This window comes from Cetorhinus maximus, chromosome 3 (genome assembly GCF_964194155.1).
Source record: "Cetorhinus maximus chromosome 3, sCetMax3.hap1.1, whole genome shotgun sequence".
Taxonomy (NCBI): domain Eukaryota; kingdom Metazoa; phylum Chordata; class Chondrichthyes; order Lamniformes; family Cetorhinidae; genus Cetorhinus; species Cetorhinus maximus.
In genome coordinates, this window is record NC_135881.1 from 196101804 (window position 1) to 196118329 (window position 16526).

The 16526-nt window shown below is 47.4% G+C and overlaps 1 protein-coding gene across 2 annotated transcripts in view; it reads right to left on the bottom strand.

Moving 5' to 3' along the window:
- Positions 1 to 810: 810 nt before the first annotated feature.
- pxdc1b (PX domain containing 1b) overlaps positions 811 to 16526 on the bottom strand; it is a 58846-nt gene continuing 43130 nt past the window's right edge. Inside the window, exon 5 of one of the 2 annotated variants that reach the window (XM_078539548.1) lies at positions 811 to 1924. In XM_078539548.1, the coding sequence (XP_078395674.1) occupies positions 1810 to 1924 (115 nt within the window). In that variant the 3' untranslated portion in view covers positions 811 to 1809. Of the gene's footprint in view, positions 1925 to 1980; positions 4252 to 16526 lie in introns of those variants that run through there. The other variant, XM_078539549.1, reaches the window with a different exon arrangement.

The window sequence follows — 16526 nt, forward strand, 5'->3', positions numbered from 1 at the left end:
CTCAGTCCCACTCCCTCACTCTTTACCCATATCCAATCCACTCAGTCCCACTCCCTCACTCTTTCCCCATATCCAATCCACTCAGTCCCACTCTCTCACTCTTTCCCCATATCCAATCCACTCAGTCCCAATCCGTCACTCTTTCCCCATATCCAATCCACTCAGTCCCACTCTCTCACTCTTTACCCATATCCAATCCACTCAGTCCCACTCCCTCACTCTTTCCCCATATCCAATGCACTCAGTCCCACTCCCTCACTCTTTCCCCATATTCAATCCACTCAGTCCCACTCCCTCGCTCTTTCCCTATATCCAATCCACTCAGTCCCACACCCTCACTCTTTCCCCATATCCAATCCACTCAGTCCCACTCCCTCGCTCTTTCCCCATATCCCTGCAGTTTTCCCCCTTCAGATATTTATCCAATTCCCCCTTAAAGGTCGCTATTCAATTTATATCCACCGCCCCCATTGGACTGTGCATTCCAAATCCCAATCACTCGGTGTAGAAATAGCTTTCGCCTCATGTCGCCTCTTGTTCTTTTGCTAATCGCCTTAAAACACTGAAAGTTACTTGGCAAGAAAGCAGGCAGATGCAAAGGGCAAGATGCTGTTTTCACAAAGTTAACCGTGGAACAGCCTAACTCGCACAGCAACCTTTGGATATTCACATCTAAGCACACATCTGCTCCTCGCCTGAAATAGCTGGACCATTTATCCAGAAATAACGATAATTGCCATTTACCCTCTTTGTTACCTTGGCAGTCATATTTACCCGTTATTCAGAAATAAATAGTAGCCAGAAGGTTGCTACACTGATTAAAATACCATTTAATTGATTAATACTGCTTCCGATAAAATACATTTGAAGGTACACTGTATAAAACAATCTAGACTTTAATAATTTACTATTTACATAAGCCAAAAATAGTAAGTTAGTACATATTTGTAGAAGAGACGCTTGCACAATAGAACCTGTGATGGTGCACTCCACGGAGAAGCAGCATGGTGCAGACACAGCATCTTAGCTCGGGGTGCCTTATCAAAACAACCAATAGCCCCAGTCCTTGATTCCTATTAGTTGCTGATGCTGCCTGCGTGAATACTGATAGGTGTTTTTGTGTTGACTTCGCAACGAAAGCTTTAATAGAGTGCGTTGACCGGCTGGCAGGGGTCATGACGAGAGATCCATCCAGATGCTGAAGCCACCCTTGAGTTGAGATAATTACTTTTCCTCATTTACTTTTCCATCAGGAAAGGAAACCAATCTTGCAGATGATCCAGGCCCGCCTGCTGACTTCGAATCCTTCCCAGATACAAACCAGGAAAAACACATCCACCGAAGTTCGCATTGTGGCTCAGGACAATTCTCTGCCAGTTCTCCTTCGATAGGATAGGATCTAACTTGCCTTTTTCAAGATGGCCCATTTTAAGACTATTTGCTTCCCGATTATTAATTATTATTTTTTTTTTGAAAATGAAGGAAATGTCTCGTGCTTTTCCTTCACTTGGTTAGGTGGATTTCTGGTGTCCTGAGAATTAGCCAGAGTCCACGGGGATTCATTGTCAAAGCAGCAGTTCGCATGTCACTTGTTTCGTCTTCTGTAAACATTGAAGTGAGAGACTGAAATCGGAAGGTTACTGTATTCAAATACCCTGCATCAATTGGACCAGCCAGCTGAAAGAGGTGTCCAAGGTGAACATTCACGCTCCAATTGAGGCTTGGCTGTGGGAACGAGTGGGTAGAAAGAATGGGACTTTGTGGGGGGGAAAAAAATGAACTTCTGTTTCAATATGCCCCACGCTAGAGTCACTCCAAGATATCCGTTTCAAAAGGAACTAACTGATAGTACGATAAGTTTGTAACGTAGGCGCTGGGATCATTGTTCTCGGCTTCTTCAGGAAACTCACTTCCATTTTCAAATCTGCAAGAGAGCAAGTTTCAGTCTGAGAGTCAGCGTATAGCAGCTTGTGACAAGCATAAAAACCACACTGGTATCAGCCACATAACTGTGCTGAGGAACATGTTGCAGTCAAACCACAACAGTTATCTCAGGCAAAAGGTACTTCTTTATGTTAAGGAGCATTCTCTTTCTTTTCTGGTAAAGGCTTTAATATTTCACTCACATAATGAGTGACTGGACTTTGGAATAATTTGTAGTGTGTGTGTGAACCATTTTTGGACAACTCTGAGAAATGAGTAAATAAATATGAGTTCCTTTCTTCTTTTGAATGATTTGAAAGTTACCTCCTGCCCCTATATGTTTCAGATCTTCATTCCCCTAATTCGGTCTTGCAACTCATGAGACAAGCACAACAGCAATTCAGTAATAGGCCTTCCTCCAATTTTCCCCTCCCTCACCCACCCCCAGATAGGAATATGCCTTATCATCACTCAGTACCTTCCCACGGTCGCATGATCAGAAATGACTCGGTATTGGGAGGGGTGGGGGAGGGGGAATGTTGGACGATGGACGTCATTCGACATTAAAGGGCCATGCATGATAGCTCCAACATTCTCTGGTGTGCAACCCCATCCATTAATCAGGATTTCAAAACGAATTTGATAGCTAAGGTGGCGAATAGCCAATTATGCTTGTTTCGGCCACTTAAGACCGGAGGAGGCTGACTGGGGATTTTCTAGTCAGGCTCCTGATCCCCCAGGCGGCAGGGGACGGTGCAGCTGCCTGGGGGTGACCTCCTGGAAGCTGACCAGGGGATCCATGCTCCAGGCATGCTGAGAGGCCCAGCCTGTCTGCCTGCCTGGGTGCAGCAGCAGCAACAGCTGGAGACCATCCTGTAGAAGGGTAACCCCCCCCCACCCACCAAACCTCCCCACCATGGTGGCCTGACTGCCAAATCCATTTTTTTTAACCTGAATTTTGAAAAGGTCGGAGAAAGAGCCCTCTATTTCGAAGCACCCTCTCTCTCTTATTTACCCTCCGTTGTGGCCCGCTGCTCCCCTCAAGCCGGAAGGCCTCTGACTGGCCCTCCAGCTTTGGGGTGGCCCGCCCAGCATCCACAATTGTACATTGAGCCCATCCTCCGGCCATTAATTGGCTGTTGTGAGGAAAATCACATCGATCGACCATTTCCCACATGGTGCAGGCTTCTGACCAACCCCACTTCCCTCCTTTTGAGCCGTGGCGGTGAGGTTTCAGAAGCCCACCAGGAGAATCCAGTCCAAGGTTTCGCGTGACTTGAAATACACGTCAACAAATCTGCCGCTGATCTCGGCAAGTCCCTGCAGACTACATGGGCACCCGGGAGTCTCTCGACAGGCCAAGTGGACCAAACATTTTCTGCTACGTTTGTAACTCGCTCGGTTTTCTTTCTGGTGTGGTCAGAAAATCATGCAGGATGTGCCGATGTCTGCAGCCGAATTGCGGGATCACACCCCTGTCACGCAATGATCCACACTGGCTAGCGCTAATTCATAAACATTACCCTGATATATCTTTCCCAAGAAATGCAGTACGAGTTAAAACTACCTCTCCACTCAAAATTCCCACGTGGTTCTGGGGAATATTTATTGTCCAAACAAGCACTGTAAGCCCTGAACAATATTAATAGCAAAATAAGCAAAAAACTGCCCTCTTGTGGAACGTGTAGCACTCCCCAATATTAGCATATAAATTGACTGCTTTGAAAATACTTAAATCCATTCTGTTTTATCATAGTTTCTTTACCACGCTCCTGAAAACATTGACCCTTGTTGGAACACGGTTCAAGGTGCTGGGTGGCTTCCGGTATCTCATTCACCTTACCACTCTTCACCAGGTATGAACAAGCCTTTAAATTCTTATTCATGTATGTTTTATACAAACATCCTGACCATTTCTCTCTCTGCACTCCCTCACATACAAAGTCAAATATTCTCGGTTTATTATGTGGGCAAACCAAAGGTGAAGGGTCAAGGACCATAGCGCAGGCCACACCAAGGTTCAAAAGAATAACAGGGAATAAATCAGACATGGTGGTTAAATTACTTCGATCTTGAATTTTAAGATCTGTTGAAGGAAGGAAAAACTGAGGGAGGTGAGAGGTTCCAGAGATTTGAGGTTCTGGAGAAGCGTGCTTAAACGTCACTGTTGGGGGTTGGTTGGCTTGGTGGCACGAGTGTGCTGCAGAATGATGCCAATGGTGCAGGTTTGAGCCCCATATTGGCTGTGGATTTCATGGAGGCCTGCTTCCTTGCCTTCCCCCCACACTTGATGTGAAGTGGTGCCCCTCTATATGACCTCTTGTCGCTCTCTAATGGAGAGAGATGCCTTCATGGACCAGTTGCCAATATGTCTTGAGTTTAGACAATGGGAATATAAGTAAATGGAAGTTTGTGCAGATTAGTGTACTGACAGCCGCTGGAAGCAGAAAAAGAGGAGCACTGGTGAGCAGCAATAAAGGAAGAGAAGAAAGGTTGCTAGGAGGAGAGGCTGGAGCCTAGGCATGAGGGAGGGACTACCCATCAGACAACCAGATTATTTTGTTATACTCAGTTGAGGAGTGCTAGAGGAAAACTGAGAAGATATAGCAGTAATAACATTGATTTGAATGGACTTGATCTTTGTTGAAGTTAAGAGTTTTTAAGGGAAAAATAAATATTTGGCACAAAAGAGGAAGCCAGCCTCTTGGAGGTAGCTTTGAAATGAAGCAACATAAGACCTAGGAGCAGGAGTTGTCCATTCAACCCCTTAAGTGTGCTCCACCATCCAATAAGATTATGGCTGATCTTTTCCCTCAATTCCACCCTCCAGTCCAATCCCCATGTCCTTTAATTCCCTTAGTGCCCAAAATTCTATCATTCTCGGTCTTGAATATACTCAAAGACTGAGCATCCACACATCCCTGGGGTAGAAAATCCTAAAGATTCACAACCCATCGAGTGAAGGCATTTCTCCTCATCTCAGTCTTAAATGGCTGACCCTTCATTCTGAGATTGTGAGCCCATGTTCTAGATTCCCCAGCCAAAGGGAAACATCCTCCCAGCATGTACACTATCAAGCCCCTTAAGAATTTTATGTTTTGGTGAGACCACTTCTCATTCCCCTAAACCCCAGAGAATATAAGCCCCTTAGGGCAATTCCCCATCCCAGGAATCAGCTCACTAAACCTATGTTGCACTCCCTCTAAGTTAAGTATTCCTTTCCTTAGGTAAGGAGACCTAGAAGGAACAAAGTGGAACAGAAATTACTGCCATGGCGGGGGGCTCCCCGGTTTAATGAAAAGATTCAGAATTTGCATTCATATAGCACCTCACTGTTCAACATGCTTCACACACAATGACTTACTCTAAAGTGAAGTCACTGTTGTTACATAAACACGTATGGCAGTCATTTTACAGATAGCAACATCCCTGGGCAATAATAATCCGTTGGCTAGATTTTTAGTTAGCTGGTTGAGGAAAAAATATTGGCCAAACATTGGAAGAGTTCCTTATTCTTCTTAGCGTAGTGCTGTGAGATGTTTAACATCTAGTTGACCCACCGGAACAAGCAGACAGGGCCCCGATATAATGCCTCACCCAAAGAGTGCCAAGCCCACCATTATAGACATTATAGCTTCTCTTAAATGTTTCCACATCGACTGCAAAGTGACAGTGAATAAATGGGCCGAAGCAAAAATCGGGTGTATTTAAACGAGGCAGCACAACATGGGGAGTGTCACGCGCCCCCTTTTCCCACTCGTGCCTGCTGGAATAATGCCCATAAACGGGCAGGAGGAAGAGGACAATTCGGGCTTCTGTCTCCGCTGTCATTTAATCCTGGCCTTCGGCCTGTTTCCAGGGGCTGAGCAGATGCATTGACCAGACTGGCTTATTCTCACCAGTGTTTGTGTTGACATATTTCGAGGATTGATAAGCTGGATGAGCTGGCAGTCCATGGGCAGAGTTTTCTGCCTCTCAGTGTGGGACCGGATGCAGACCTGATCGCCGCCCGCAATCGGGTCCGTGCTGCCATTTTACGCGGGTGGGCCAATTAAGGCCCGCCCAGCGTGAATCGCGGCTCCCGAGGACAGCGGGAGTGGGCGGGTGGCAGTGGGACTGCTATGACCACTGGATCCAATGGCGACCCAGTGGCCTGTTTTAAAAAGTTCCTGCAGCCTTGCAAAGGCTGTGAATCACGGCCAGCAGAAGGGTAGAGCAGGGGTTGACTGCATGAGCCATCGCCGGGTGGGCCAGCAGATATTGCCCATGCCTAGGTCACCCTGAGAGGGTGGTGATGAGATAGGTTCTGCACCCGCAGCATGTGGTACACTGAGACACCCACATTACTGTTTTGGGGGCAACCTGGAGGAGCTGCACTTAGGCGCAGAGCTGGAACTCCAGGACATGTCAAAGCCAGGGTTCTGACATGCTGGGAGGGGAGCTTCCAGGCGGTGGGGCACCGATCCATCTGCTGGCCTGTGCGTTCCACGTGCTTGCGCCTCCTTGCTTTGCAAGGTTGGACCGTGTGGTGCCAAATGTGATGCAGACTGCATTTGGCCAAGCAGGATTGGGGGGACAGGCCTGGCATCTTTGTGTGAGTGTTCTGCAGCTGTGGGGTGAGGAGGTACTGGGGTCCTGCAATGTCCCACTCTGGTTGGGGTGGGATGGCAGCGAAGAGATTCCAGGTACAAGTTGCACTAATCAATGCTCTTCTCTCCTTTTCAGGAGAAGGATGCTCATAATGCCGCCGAGAGGGTGAGGACTGGTGGAGGGCTGGCCCAGTTGGCCATCGTTACCAGGTTCGAGCAGGACGCCCTGGATCTGGAGAGGCGCCATGCGCCCAGGTCCACCGGTGTCGGTGAGGCTGGGGTGCCACGGGCAGGTATGTTTGCCCAGCAGTGAGGTCACCATGTGTGTCCCAGCAGCCACGGCAGTGCTGAATGTTCAGTGATTGAAGTTTGCAACATGGCTTGACCATTGCTTATGGGAGGATGAACGCATAATGATCTGGGGGACAGGGATGCACATTGACATTGCCTCCACATTAACTGATCCAATATCCTTGTTCTTCCTTTCAGCATCACTGACACAGGGGCCCCCCTCTCACACCTGAGAGCCCTGAAGTCTCTGACCCACCAGAGTCACACCATCTCTGTTAGGCAGGCACCAGCGCAGACACTAGCACCTCCGTGGGAATTAGATCATCGGCTAGTGTCCCGGGGCACAGTGGTGAGGGCACTTCACAGTCGCTGGAGGAGCTGGCAGAGAGAGAGAGTGCCCATGGTGCCAGCAGTCAGAGGACTCCAGGGGACCAGGCACATGCTCAGTCGATGGCTGATGATGTGCTTCTGGAGTTGTCTGTGAGGCAGCAAATGCTGGAAGATCAGCAGGGTGTGCGGGAGGATCTGGCGGAGATACATGAGGCTATGCTTGGCTTGATGTCCGTGGTGGAGGAGTCCATGTGGACGATCGCTGATGCAATGAGCCTCATGACCGAGCGCCATGCGTCCTTCATGGAGAGAGTGGTGACTCTCGTGGAGAGGCTCCTCCAGGGGACCCATCAGGGCTTCCTGGGGGTGCACTCAGACCAGCAAGCCCTCACATCAGCGTTGACCTCAGCTGGTCAGTGCCAGTGTGGGAGATGGACTCGGCACCAAGTTTCCCAGCTCGGTGCCCATCCATTTACGGTGCTCATCCTCGGACTCACTGCTGGACTCATCGTGTGCAGCCGCAGCCAATGCGTCTACATCTTCTTCGTCCACAGCGCCGCCCCTTTCCAGCGCAAGATTGTGGAGAGGGCAGCATGCAACCATTATCAGTGACACTCAATCTGGGGGGTACTGGAGTGCGCCCCCTGAATGGTCCAGGCATCGGAAACGCATCTTGAGAAGACCGATGGTCTCTCCACCACAGCCCTTGTGGAGACGTGGCACCTGTTGTACCGCTGCTCAGCTTCTGTTCTTGGATGGTGGAGAGGCGTCATGAGCCACCTTCTGAGGGGATAGCCCTTGTCACCCAGCAGCCATCCATCCAGCCGGGCTGGAGCACTGAAGAGCCCTGGCACCTGGGAGTGTCTGAGGATGTAGGCGTCGTGGGAGCTGCCTGGGTACCTTGCACAGACTTGTAGAATCAGCATCCTGTGATCACACACTATCTGCACATTCATGGAGTGGAAGCCCTTCCTGTTGACGAAGGCACTGGGCTCACCTGCTGGCGCCTTGATGGCCACATGTGTACAGTCTATAGCACCCTGGACACGGGGGAAGTCAGCAATGGCCGCGAAGCCTCTGGCTCACTGTGCCTGGCTTGCCTGGTCCCAATGGTAGTGGATGAAGGTCACTGCACGCCTGAACAGAGCGTCTGTCATCTGCTTGACACAAGTGTGCAAGGCTGATTGGGAGATACCGCAAAGATCACCCACCGAGCCCTGGAAAGAGCCAGAGGCATAGAAGTTGAGGACAGCTGTGACCTTTAGAGCCACTGACATGGGGTGTCCACCCACACAGTTAGGAGAGATCTCAGGCCCAATCATCTGACAGATAGAGTTGACTGTCTCCCTTCAGAGACGGAGCCTCCTTCAGCACTGCACCTCAGACGTATTGAGGTAGCTGCTTCGTCGCCTGTAAACCCTGGCAACAGGATAGTGGCGTCTTCTGCGGCCCCTTCCGCCTTGGACTTCTTGTTGGCCCTGCGCCCCTTGTGCCTGCGCCTGTCCTCCCAAAGGTGGCTCCCCTGGAGGCTGAATGTGCACTCCTGGCCTCCTCCCTCTTCTGGCCTCCCTTCCTCCTCAGAGGAGATGCCTCCAGTGGACAGCACAACTCCCATTCCCTGGGTAAGGGAAGGCTTCCTGAAACCTGCAGGCCCCAAAAATCTTCACTGTAAAGTGCTGACTTGAAGGTTGTGAGTCCTGTCCAAGCAGCTGGTATGAGTTTTGAAGTATTTCTGCTCACACAGGCAAGTATCAGTAACTTTCCAAATTAGGTATCTGACTGAGCACACTCGTGATCCCACTGACCCCTCTTACCCTGCCCGTGGATGAGGTTTATACAAATGTGTCCTACCCGCCTCCCCGTTGCGCCCGTGCAACGACCTGAAGATCGCACAGGCCTCGAAAAATGGCCATCAATTGGTGCCTCAAGGGCCTTATGTGGCCCGTTAATTAATGGCGGGCATGCATCGGAGATCATCACATGCCCGCCCAACGAAATATTGCGATGGCGCACGGTAACATTGGGACGCTCACCCGACGTCACCGCGCGTCATTTTACGCGTCAGCGTGTGGGGCCCACCCCACACACGCCAACGGGAAAATTCTGCCCCATCTGTCAGTAGAATATCAGTGGCTTCTTCTTCCACTTAACCTGTTAACCTCAACTGAGTTTTGTTTCAGCATAAACAGGACAAGTACTCATTGAAAATGTCTAAATTTCATGATTAATATGCTCTTGGAATATTTTAGTCCTGGGGGAAATTAAGTTTGTAAATGTAAGGTAATTGAAATTCTAGAATTCAGAAGTTGGCAGATTCCCCCAGGATATTTACACGTCCAATTTCCTTCCATGTGTACTTACAAGGTCAGAGTTAGAAGGGTGAGAGCCATGAAATGGCAGGTGGGCTTATTTAACTGGGGAACTGAAGAGAGGGGGTAGAATTCTCCCCCCTCCAGGGGGGTTGTGTGGGGGCCCCAATTGGGTCCGGGCCGATATTTTATGTGGGTGGGCCAAGCAAGGCGCGCCCAGTGTGACGCACACCCGGAAACGCTGAGCGCTCCCTGTGCGGTGGGGCGTTCCCTGAGTCAGGAGTGCGCACTGCACGAGAAAGTTAGTTTTAAGTTTTAACAGTTGAGTAAAGTGTTGAAAAATTTTTTATGACATGTCCCCTCATGTGAAACTGTCACATGAGCTGGGACGTGTGCATTAATTTCAATAAAAATTTTTGAGAAAATTTAAAATCATTCATGAAACCTCATCCCGCCCGTGGATGAGGTTCCATGAAAAATGCGAAGGCCGCCTACGCTCTTCACCTGCCCCCCCGCCAACCTTAAGGTTGGACGGGCAGCTCTGTTAATTATTTTAATTGTTAGTTAAATGGCCTTAATAGGCCTTTGACAGTTCGGCGGGCATTCAGCTGAACTGAAAATCTAAATGATGCGCAGTGACGTAGGGACACATGCCCGATTCTGCAGCACGTTTGCCCAGGATGCAGCACACCTCAGTCTGATTATAACAAATACCTTTAAAAAAAAACTGCTGTACAAAATGACCCAAACTAATGGTTTTTATTTAGCAAAGTCGAGCATTTAGAAGTGGACTGGCTGTGCTCTGTCTTATATATACTGCTTAGTTGTTTGCAGTGATAGCTGATGCTTGGCTATTAAATCTGCTAGGTGATATAGTTAGGTGTAAAGTGTTAATTATATATTAATTGTGTTTAATTGTATGCAGGTGGTGCTCAGTAACTGGAGTTTTCCTTGAGCATATATAAAGAGACAGCTTTTTTGCAGTTTCTCTTTAAGAGGCTGCCTTTTAATTTGTCCCCGATTTGTTAATTTAGTTTATTTGGTTATAGAGGGACAACAGTGGCTGGTTAGCCCAGATGGTTAGAGTGCGGTGCTAATAATGTCAAGGTCACAGGTTTGATCCCTGTACTAACCAGCATGGCTATTCCGAAAGGAAATTGTATAAAGAGATGGTAAGGCCCCACAAACGACAAAGTAATAACGTGCCAATAACCTGTTTTTGTGCTGTTGATTGAGGGAGAACTTCCTAGCTCCTTCTTTCAATAGTGTCACGGAATCTTTTATGTCTACTGAAAGGGCAGATTCAGTCTGGGGTCTTATCTAAAAGGTGGTAGCAGTGCAGCAAAGCTCGGCACTGTGCTGAAGTATTAGACTTGGTCATGTCTCTGAAGTGAGACTTGAACCCACAACCTTCTGACTCAGGTGTTAACGCGATCAAACAGGGAGGCTTCCCCACTTATTATGACCCATCTTAGATTAGCTGAGCATCTGATGAGCAGATTGACTGCCATATTTCTTACTTTATAACAATAACTACACTTTAAAAATGATTTCTTAGTTTTAAAGCACTTAGGGATGTCTTGAGGTCATGGGAGGAGCTATATCAATGCTCTGAAGACGTCATATGGACTTGAAACGTTAACTCTGTTTCTCTCTCCGCTGATGCTGCCAGACCTGCTGAGTTTTTCCAGCATTTTCTGTTTCTATGCCAATGCAAGTCCTTTTTTTCTTTTTTATGAAGGAGCAATACTGGGACTCATTCGTAATTGAGTTTAGTGGGGCAACCATGATGTTTCTCATTAGCTGGTATGTGTATTATAAAACCCTGTAACCTCTCCAGTCTAGAATGCTTGGGACCAAGACTTTTCTGGATTTCAGAGTTTTCTGGATGATAGATTGACATTAGAATGCCTAACGACAAGTGTGTGAATCAGAAAACACCGTCCACTGAAGCATAAAACAACGATACAACAATGTAACGCAGTAATAAAAATAAAAGCAAAATGCTGTGGATGCTGGAAATCTGAAATAAAAAGCAGTGCTGGAGAAACTCAGCAGGTCTGGCAGCCTCTGTGGCGAGAGAAACAGAGTTAACGGCCTGAATTTTACCCGTGGTGGGTGCATGCGATTGGAAGGCTTGGAAGCAGCCAGGAAGCAGACTGCGGACCCCGACCGGGCCCCCGACTGCGATTTTATGCTGGCCAGCTAATTAACAACCAGCCAGCATGAAACACGTGCTGAAAAGCTCAGCGCTGCCGGGATGGGGAGGGTGGGGGGGGGATGAGGGTGGGCGATGGCGTCATTGTGGGTGAGCACTGCGAGAGAGCTCCCTGAAGGAAGACGGCGGCCTCCGGGGGCTGCAGACCTTCAAATAATGAAATAAAGGTGTAAAAAGCTGCAAACAATGTCCACGCATCACCGTCAAGCACCTGAAAGCATACCTCATAAAAATGCTGTCCACAGGTATTTCCTTTTATCTCGTAACGGAGATTTCATCCTACCCTTGGTTAAGGTTTGATGAAAAGTGCAAAGGCTGCCTGGGCCGACTTGCCTGTCCGCCATCTGCAAGGTTAGACGGGCCACCAAAAAATCGGAGATGATTGCGCCGTTGATGGGCTTAACTGCCCGCTGAGTTGTCGGCCGGATCACTTCCGGCTTTTACACGTGCCTGCTGAGCGAAATATCACGCGAGTGCGCGATGACGCTCGCTCAACGTCAACTCGCGCAATTTTACACCCGATTGGGTCGGGCGCGCGCCCAACCCTGTAAGAGTCCGTATGACTCTTCTTCAGAGTTAAAGAAAAGTAGAAATGCGGCAGTGAGTTAAACACTAAGGTAAATGCAAAATACTGCGGATTCCAGAAATCCGAAATAAAAACAGAAAATGCTCAGGCCCTCAACCGTGTCCGACCCATCTCCCGCGCCTCTGCCCTCACGCCTGCCCCTCCCTCCCAGAAACATGATAGGGTCCCCCTTGTCCTCACTTTTCACCCCACCAGCCTCCGCATTCAAAGGATCATCCTCCACCATTTCTGCTAACTCCAGCATGATGCCACCACCAAACACATCTTCCGCGCAGCCCCCTGTCAGCATTCTGTAGGGACTGTTTCCTCTGGGACACCCTCGTCCACTCCTCCATCATTCGCTGCTCCCAATGCAGTATCCTCTACATTTGGGAGATCAAACGCAGACTGGGTGACCACTTTGCAGAACACCTTTGGTTTGTCCGCAAGCATGACCCAGACCTCCCTGTCGCTTGCCATTTCGACACACCCCCCTGCTCTCATGCCCACATGTCTGTCCTTGGCCTGCTGCAATGTTCCAGTGAAGCCCAACGCAAACTGGAAGTACAGCACCTCATCCTCCAATTAGGTACTTCACAGCCTTCTGCATTGAACATTGAGTTCAACAACTTAAGAACATGAGCCCTCTCCTCTATCTTCACCCCTTTTTAAAAATTTATTTTTATTTTTATTTACTTTATTTTATTTTTATTCATTTATTCATTGTTTTATCCCTTTTTAATCTTTTTTTCATCCTTTTTACCAACCACCCCACCCCCAAAAGGACCATCTGTTACTTGTTCTATGTTCTGCTATTAACACATTCTTCTATCTTACCTTTATGCCACTATCAGCATCTCCTTTAGCCCTCACCACTACCATTAACACTCCCTTTGTCTTATGTCCATGGCATCTTTGTCAATCTCTCCTTAGCCCCCACCTATTGCTGGCCTTCTATCCAGCTTCACCCACCCCTTAAACAGCATAAATTTCATTCCATTTCTACTTCTCATTAGCTCTGAAGAAGAGTCATACGGACTCGAAACGTTAACTCTGTTTCTCTCCCCACAGATGCTGTCAGACCTGCTGAGTTTTTCCAGCATTTTCTGTTTTTGTTCCAGATTTCCAGCATCCACAGTATTTTCCTTTTATCTAAGTGATAGGTGGCCCTGGGGGAGCTGGGGGAAAAAGGATTAAAAAATGGATGAGAAAAACGATATATCTATCATGTTGCTGCTATCCCACACTGTACTAAAACAATACCGTGTGTTGCCTGGGACTGCTCAAAATATTTCTGGACAACTGGTGTTTCTGAACAATAGATTTCTGGACTGGAGAGGTTACATTGTAATCACATTTTTGCTGTATATTTTTAATACACTCTTGGAAATTAAATAGGGCTATAATTAATTGTATTTCAGTTCCAAAGTTTGCAAATCAAAGTAGAATAGTGACTTTTAACTACCTACCAGAACGAGTGGCAGAAGGTGTAGGGGGGACATGAGGAAGAACTTTTTTACGCAGAGGGTAGTGGGTGTCTGGAATTCGCTGCCCAAGTTGGTGGTAGAGGCAGAAACTCTAAACTCTTTTTAAAAGTACCTGGCTCTGCACCTAAAGTGCTATAAGCTGCAGGGCTATGGGCCGGGTGCAGGAAGGTGGGATTAGAAAGGGCACCTGGGTGTCCTCGGGCTGGCACGGACAAGATGGGCCGAATGGCCTCCTTCTGTGCTGTAACTTTTCTATGGTTCTATGAAAAGCAGGAGTCTGAGAGAAGCCCCCAAGGGATGTCAGGGCTCATCAGCTTAGCTTAGTACTTCATGTTATTTTCCAGAAGCATTGGCTATTCAAAATGTATTCTTTCATGGGATGTGGGCATCACTGGCAAGGTCAGCATTTGCCGCTCATACCTAATTGCCCTTGAACTGAGCGGCTTGCTAGGCCATTTTGGAGTGGCAGTTATGAAGCAACCACATTGCTATGGGTCTGACCAGGTAAGGATGGCAGATTCCCTTACTGCAATGAACCAGATGGGTTTTTATGACATTTGATGACAGTTTCTAGGTCACCATTACTGAGACTAGCTTTATAATTCCAGATTTTTATGAATTGAATTTAGATTCTACCATTTGAACCCATGTCCCTAGAGTATCAGCCTCAGCTGCTGGATTACCAGTACAGTGATGTTACCACTGTGCTGTCATCTCTCCCTATTACACCCGCTAAGCGGTTAGTGCAGACCAAGGTTAGCTGTGAAGTGGGAGCACGTTGACTTCAGAAAGGGAGAAAAAAATGAGGTTTTGAAATGCCAGTCAATGATGGACAGAAGTAATTACCAGACATTTCACACTTCAGCACTGAGAGGCTCATTTGCTGTTAAACAGCTTGCCTTTTATATTACAAGCTAATGGAATGAATCAGGTTAAAAAATTAAACAACTGAGAATAGCACAGTTTCAGATGAGTGATTAACAAAGACAGGTTAATAAAGCATACAGTATCTTAGCTTTAATTAATAGGGGCATAGAATACAAGTGCTTGTACTTGTATAAAACAATGGTTTGGCCTCAACTGGAGTATTGCGTCCAATTCTGGGTGTCGCACTTTAGGAAGCATTGGAGAGAGTGCGGAAAAGATTCACAAGAATAGTTCCAAGGATGAGGAACTTCCTTTTCGTAGATAGACTGGAGAAGTTGGACTGTGTTCCTCGGGGATGAGAAGGTTGAGAGGAGATTTGATTGAGGTATTCAGAATCATGAGGGGTCTGTACAGAGTAAATAGGGAGAAACTGTCCCTGTTGGTGGAAGGATTGAGAACGAGAGGGCACAGATTTAAGGTAATTGGCAAAAGAAGCAATGGAGACATGAGGAGAAACTTTTTCACACAGCAAATGAATGCACTGCCTGAGAGTGTGGTGGAGGCAGATCCAGTTGACGCTTTCAAGAGGGAATTGGGTTATCAACTGAAAAGGAAGAATGTTTATGGGGAGAAGGTGGAGGAATGATACTAGGTTAATTGCTCATTTGGAGAGCCGGCATTAGACACAATGGGCTGAATGGCCTCCTTCTGTCCTATAACAGTTCTGTGATTCTGTGATCTGAAAGCTGATACATCACTTGCAGTGGTGTCTTGGAGAAATAGAGTGGAGCAGAAACTCAACCTGCACATAGAGCTCAGCGTTCAAAATCGGTCTGAATTATTGGTCACTCAATCCATGCACCACTCTTAACCATGAGGACGGAAGGCAAGCTGGTTCCAGGGCTCAGTCAATGATGTTCCATAACTGCTGCCTTGTCAAGGGCTGAATTCCAATCTGCACCTCCCCAAAATCTATTCGTAGCCACTCTTAGGAGTAAGAAGCACAAACTTGCATCCTACCACTTTGCGCCCCAGTACAGATCATGCAGTGTTACTGCCCCAAACTGCAGCCATGTGAACTTAAAGAATATTGCATTTCTATAGTACCTTTTACAGCCTCAGGACATCTCAAAGTGCTTTACAGCCAATGAAGTATGTTTGAAGTATACTCACTTGTTGTAATGTAGGAAATGCAGCAACCAATTTGTGTACAGCAAGCTCCCACAAACAGCAACATGATAGTGACCGGATAATCTGCCTTAATGGTATCGATTGAACGTTTGATTAAGATACCAGGATGAGCTCCCCTACTCTTCTTCAAAACTGTGTTAAGAGCTCATTTGCATCTACCGCTGCACCCAGTACTGTAGCGGAGAGTCAGCCTTGGTTTTGAGCTCAAGTTTCTGGACTGCAACTTGAACCCACAACGTTTAGACACCGAGTGCGCCAAAGCTCACATCCAAAGCTATTGGTAAAATTTGGGGACGTGGTACCGCTGAGCACCAGCATACTAACTTTTACAACAACAACTTGCATCTATATAGTGCCTTTTACATAGTAAAATGTCCCAAGGTGTTTCACGGGAACGATTATCAAAGAAAAGCTGACATTAAGACAGGTGAGCAAAAGCTTGGTCAAAGAGTGTGGTAACTATGGTTTTATCTAATGTGTTGTATACCTTTAAGAAGAATGTTATAAAGGAAGATCACATGATCTTGTGTAACCAATAGTGGAGTAGCGTGGGCTAACTCCGTAGTTAGTTAGTAATTAGTTGGAAGTCGGTAGCCTGCAAGTGAGCAGCCCAAGTATGTAGATAGGGTTTGGTGTAGAAACACACATTAGTAGCTGCTGAGTACCTTGTAAATAAACACCTAAGAAGTGTCTGCAGAACTACTCTAACTAAAGTGCCAATTGGGTCACCCTGCAACAAGCTTGCAAGTGTGATTC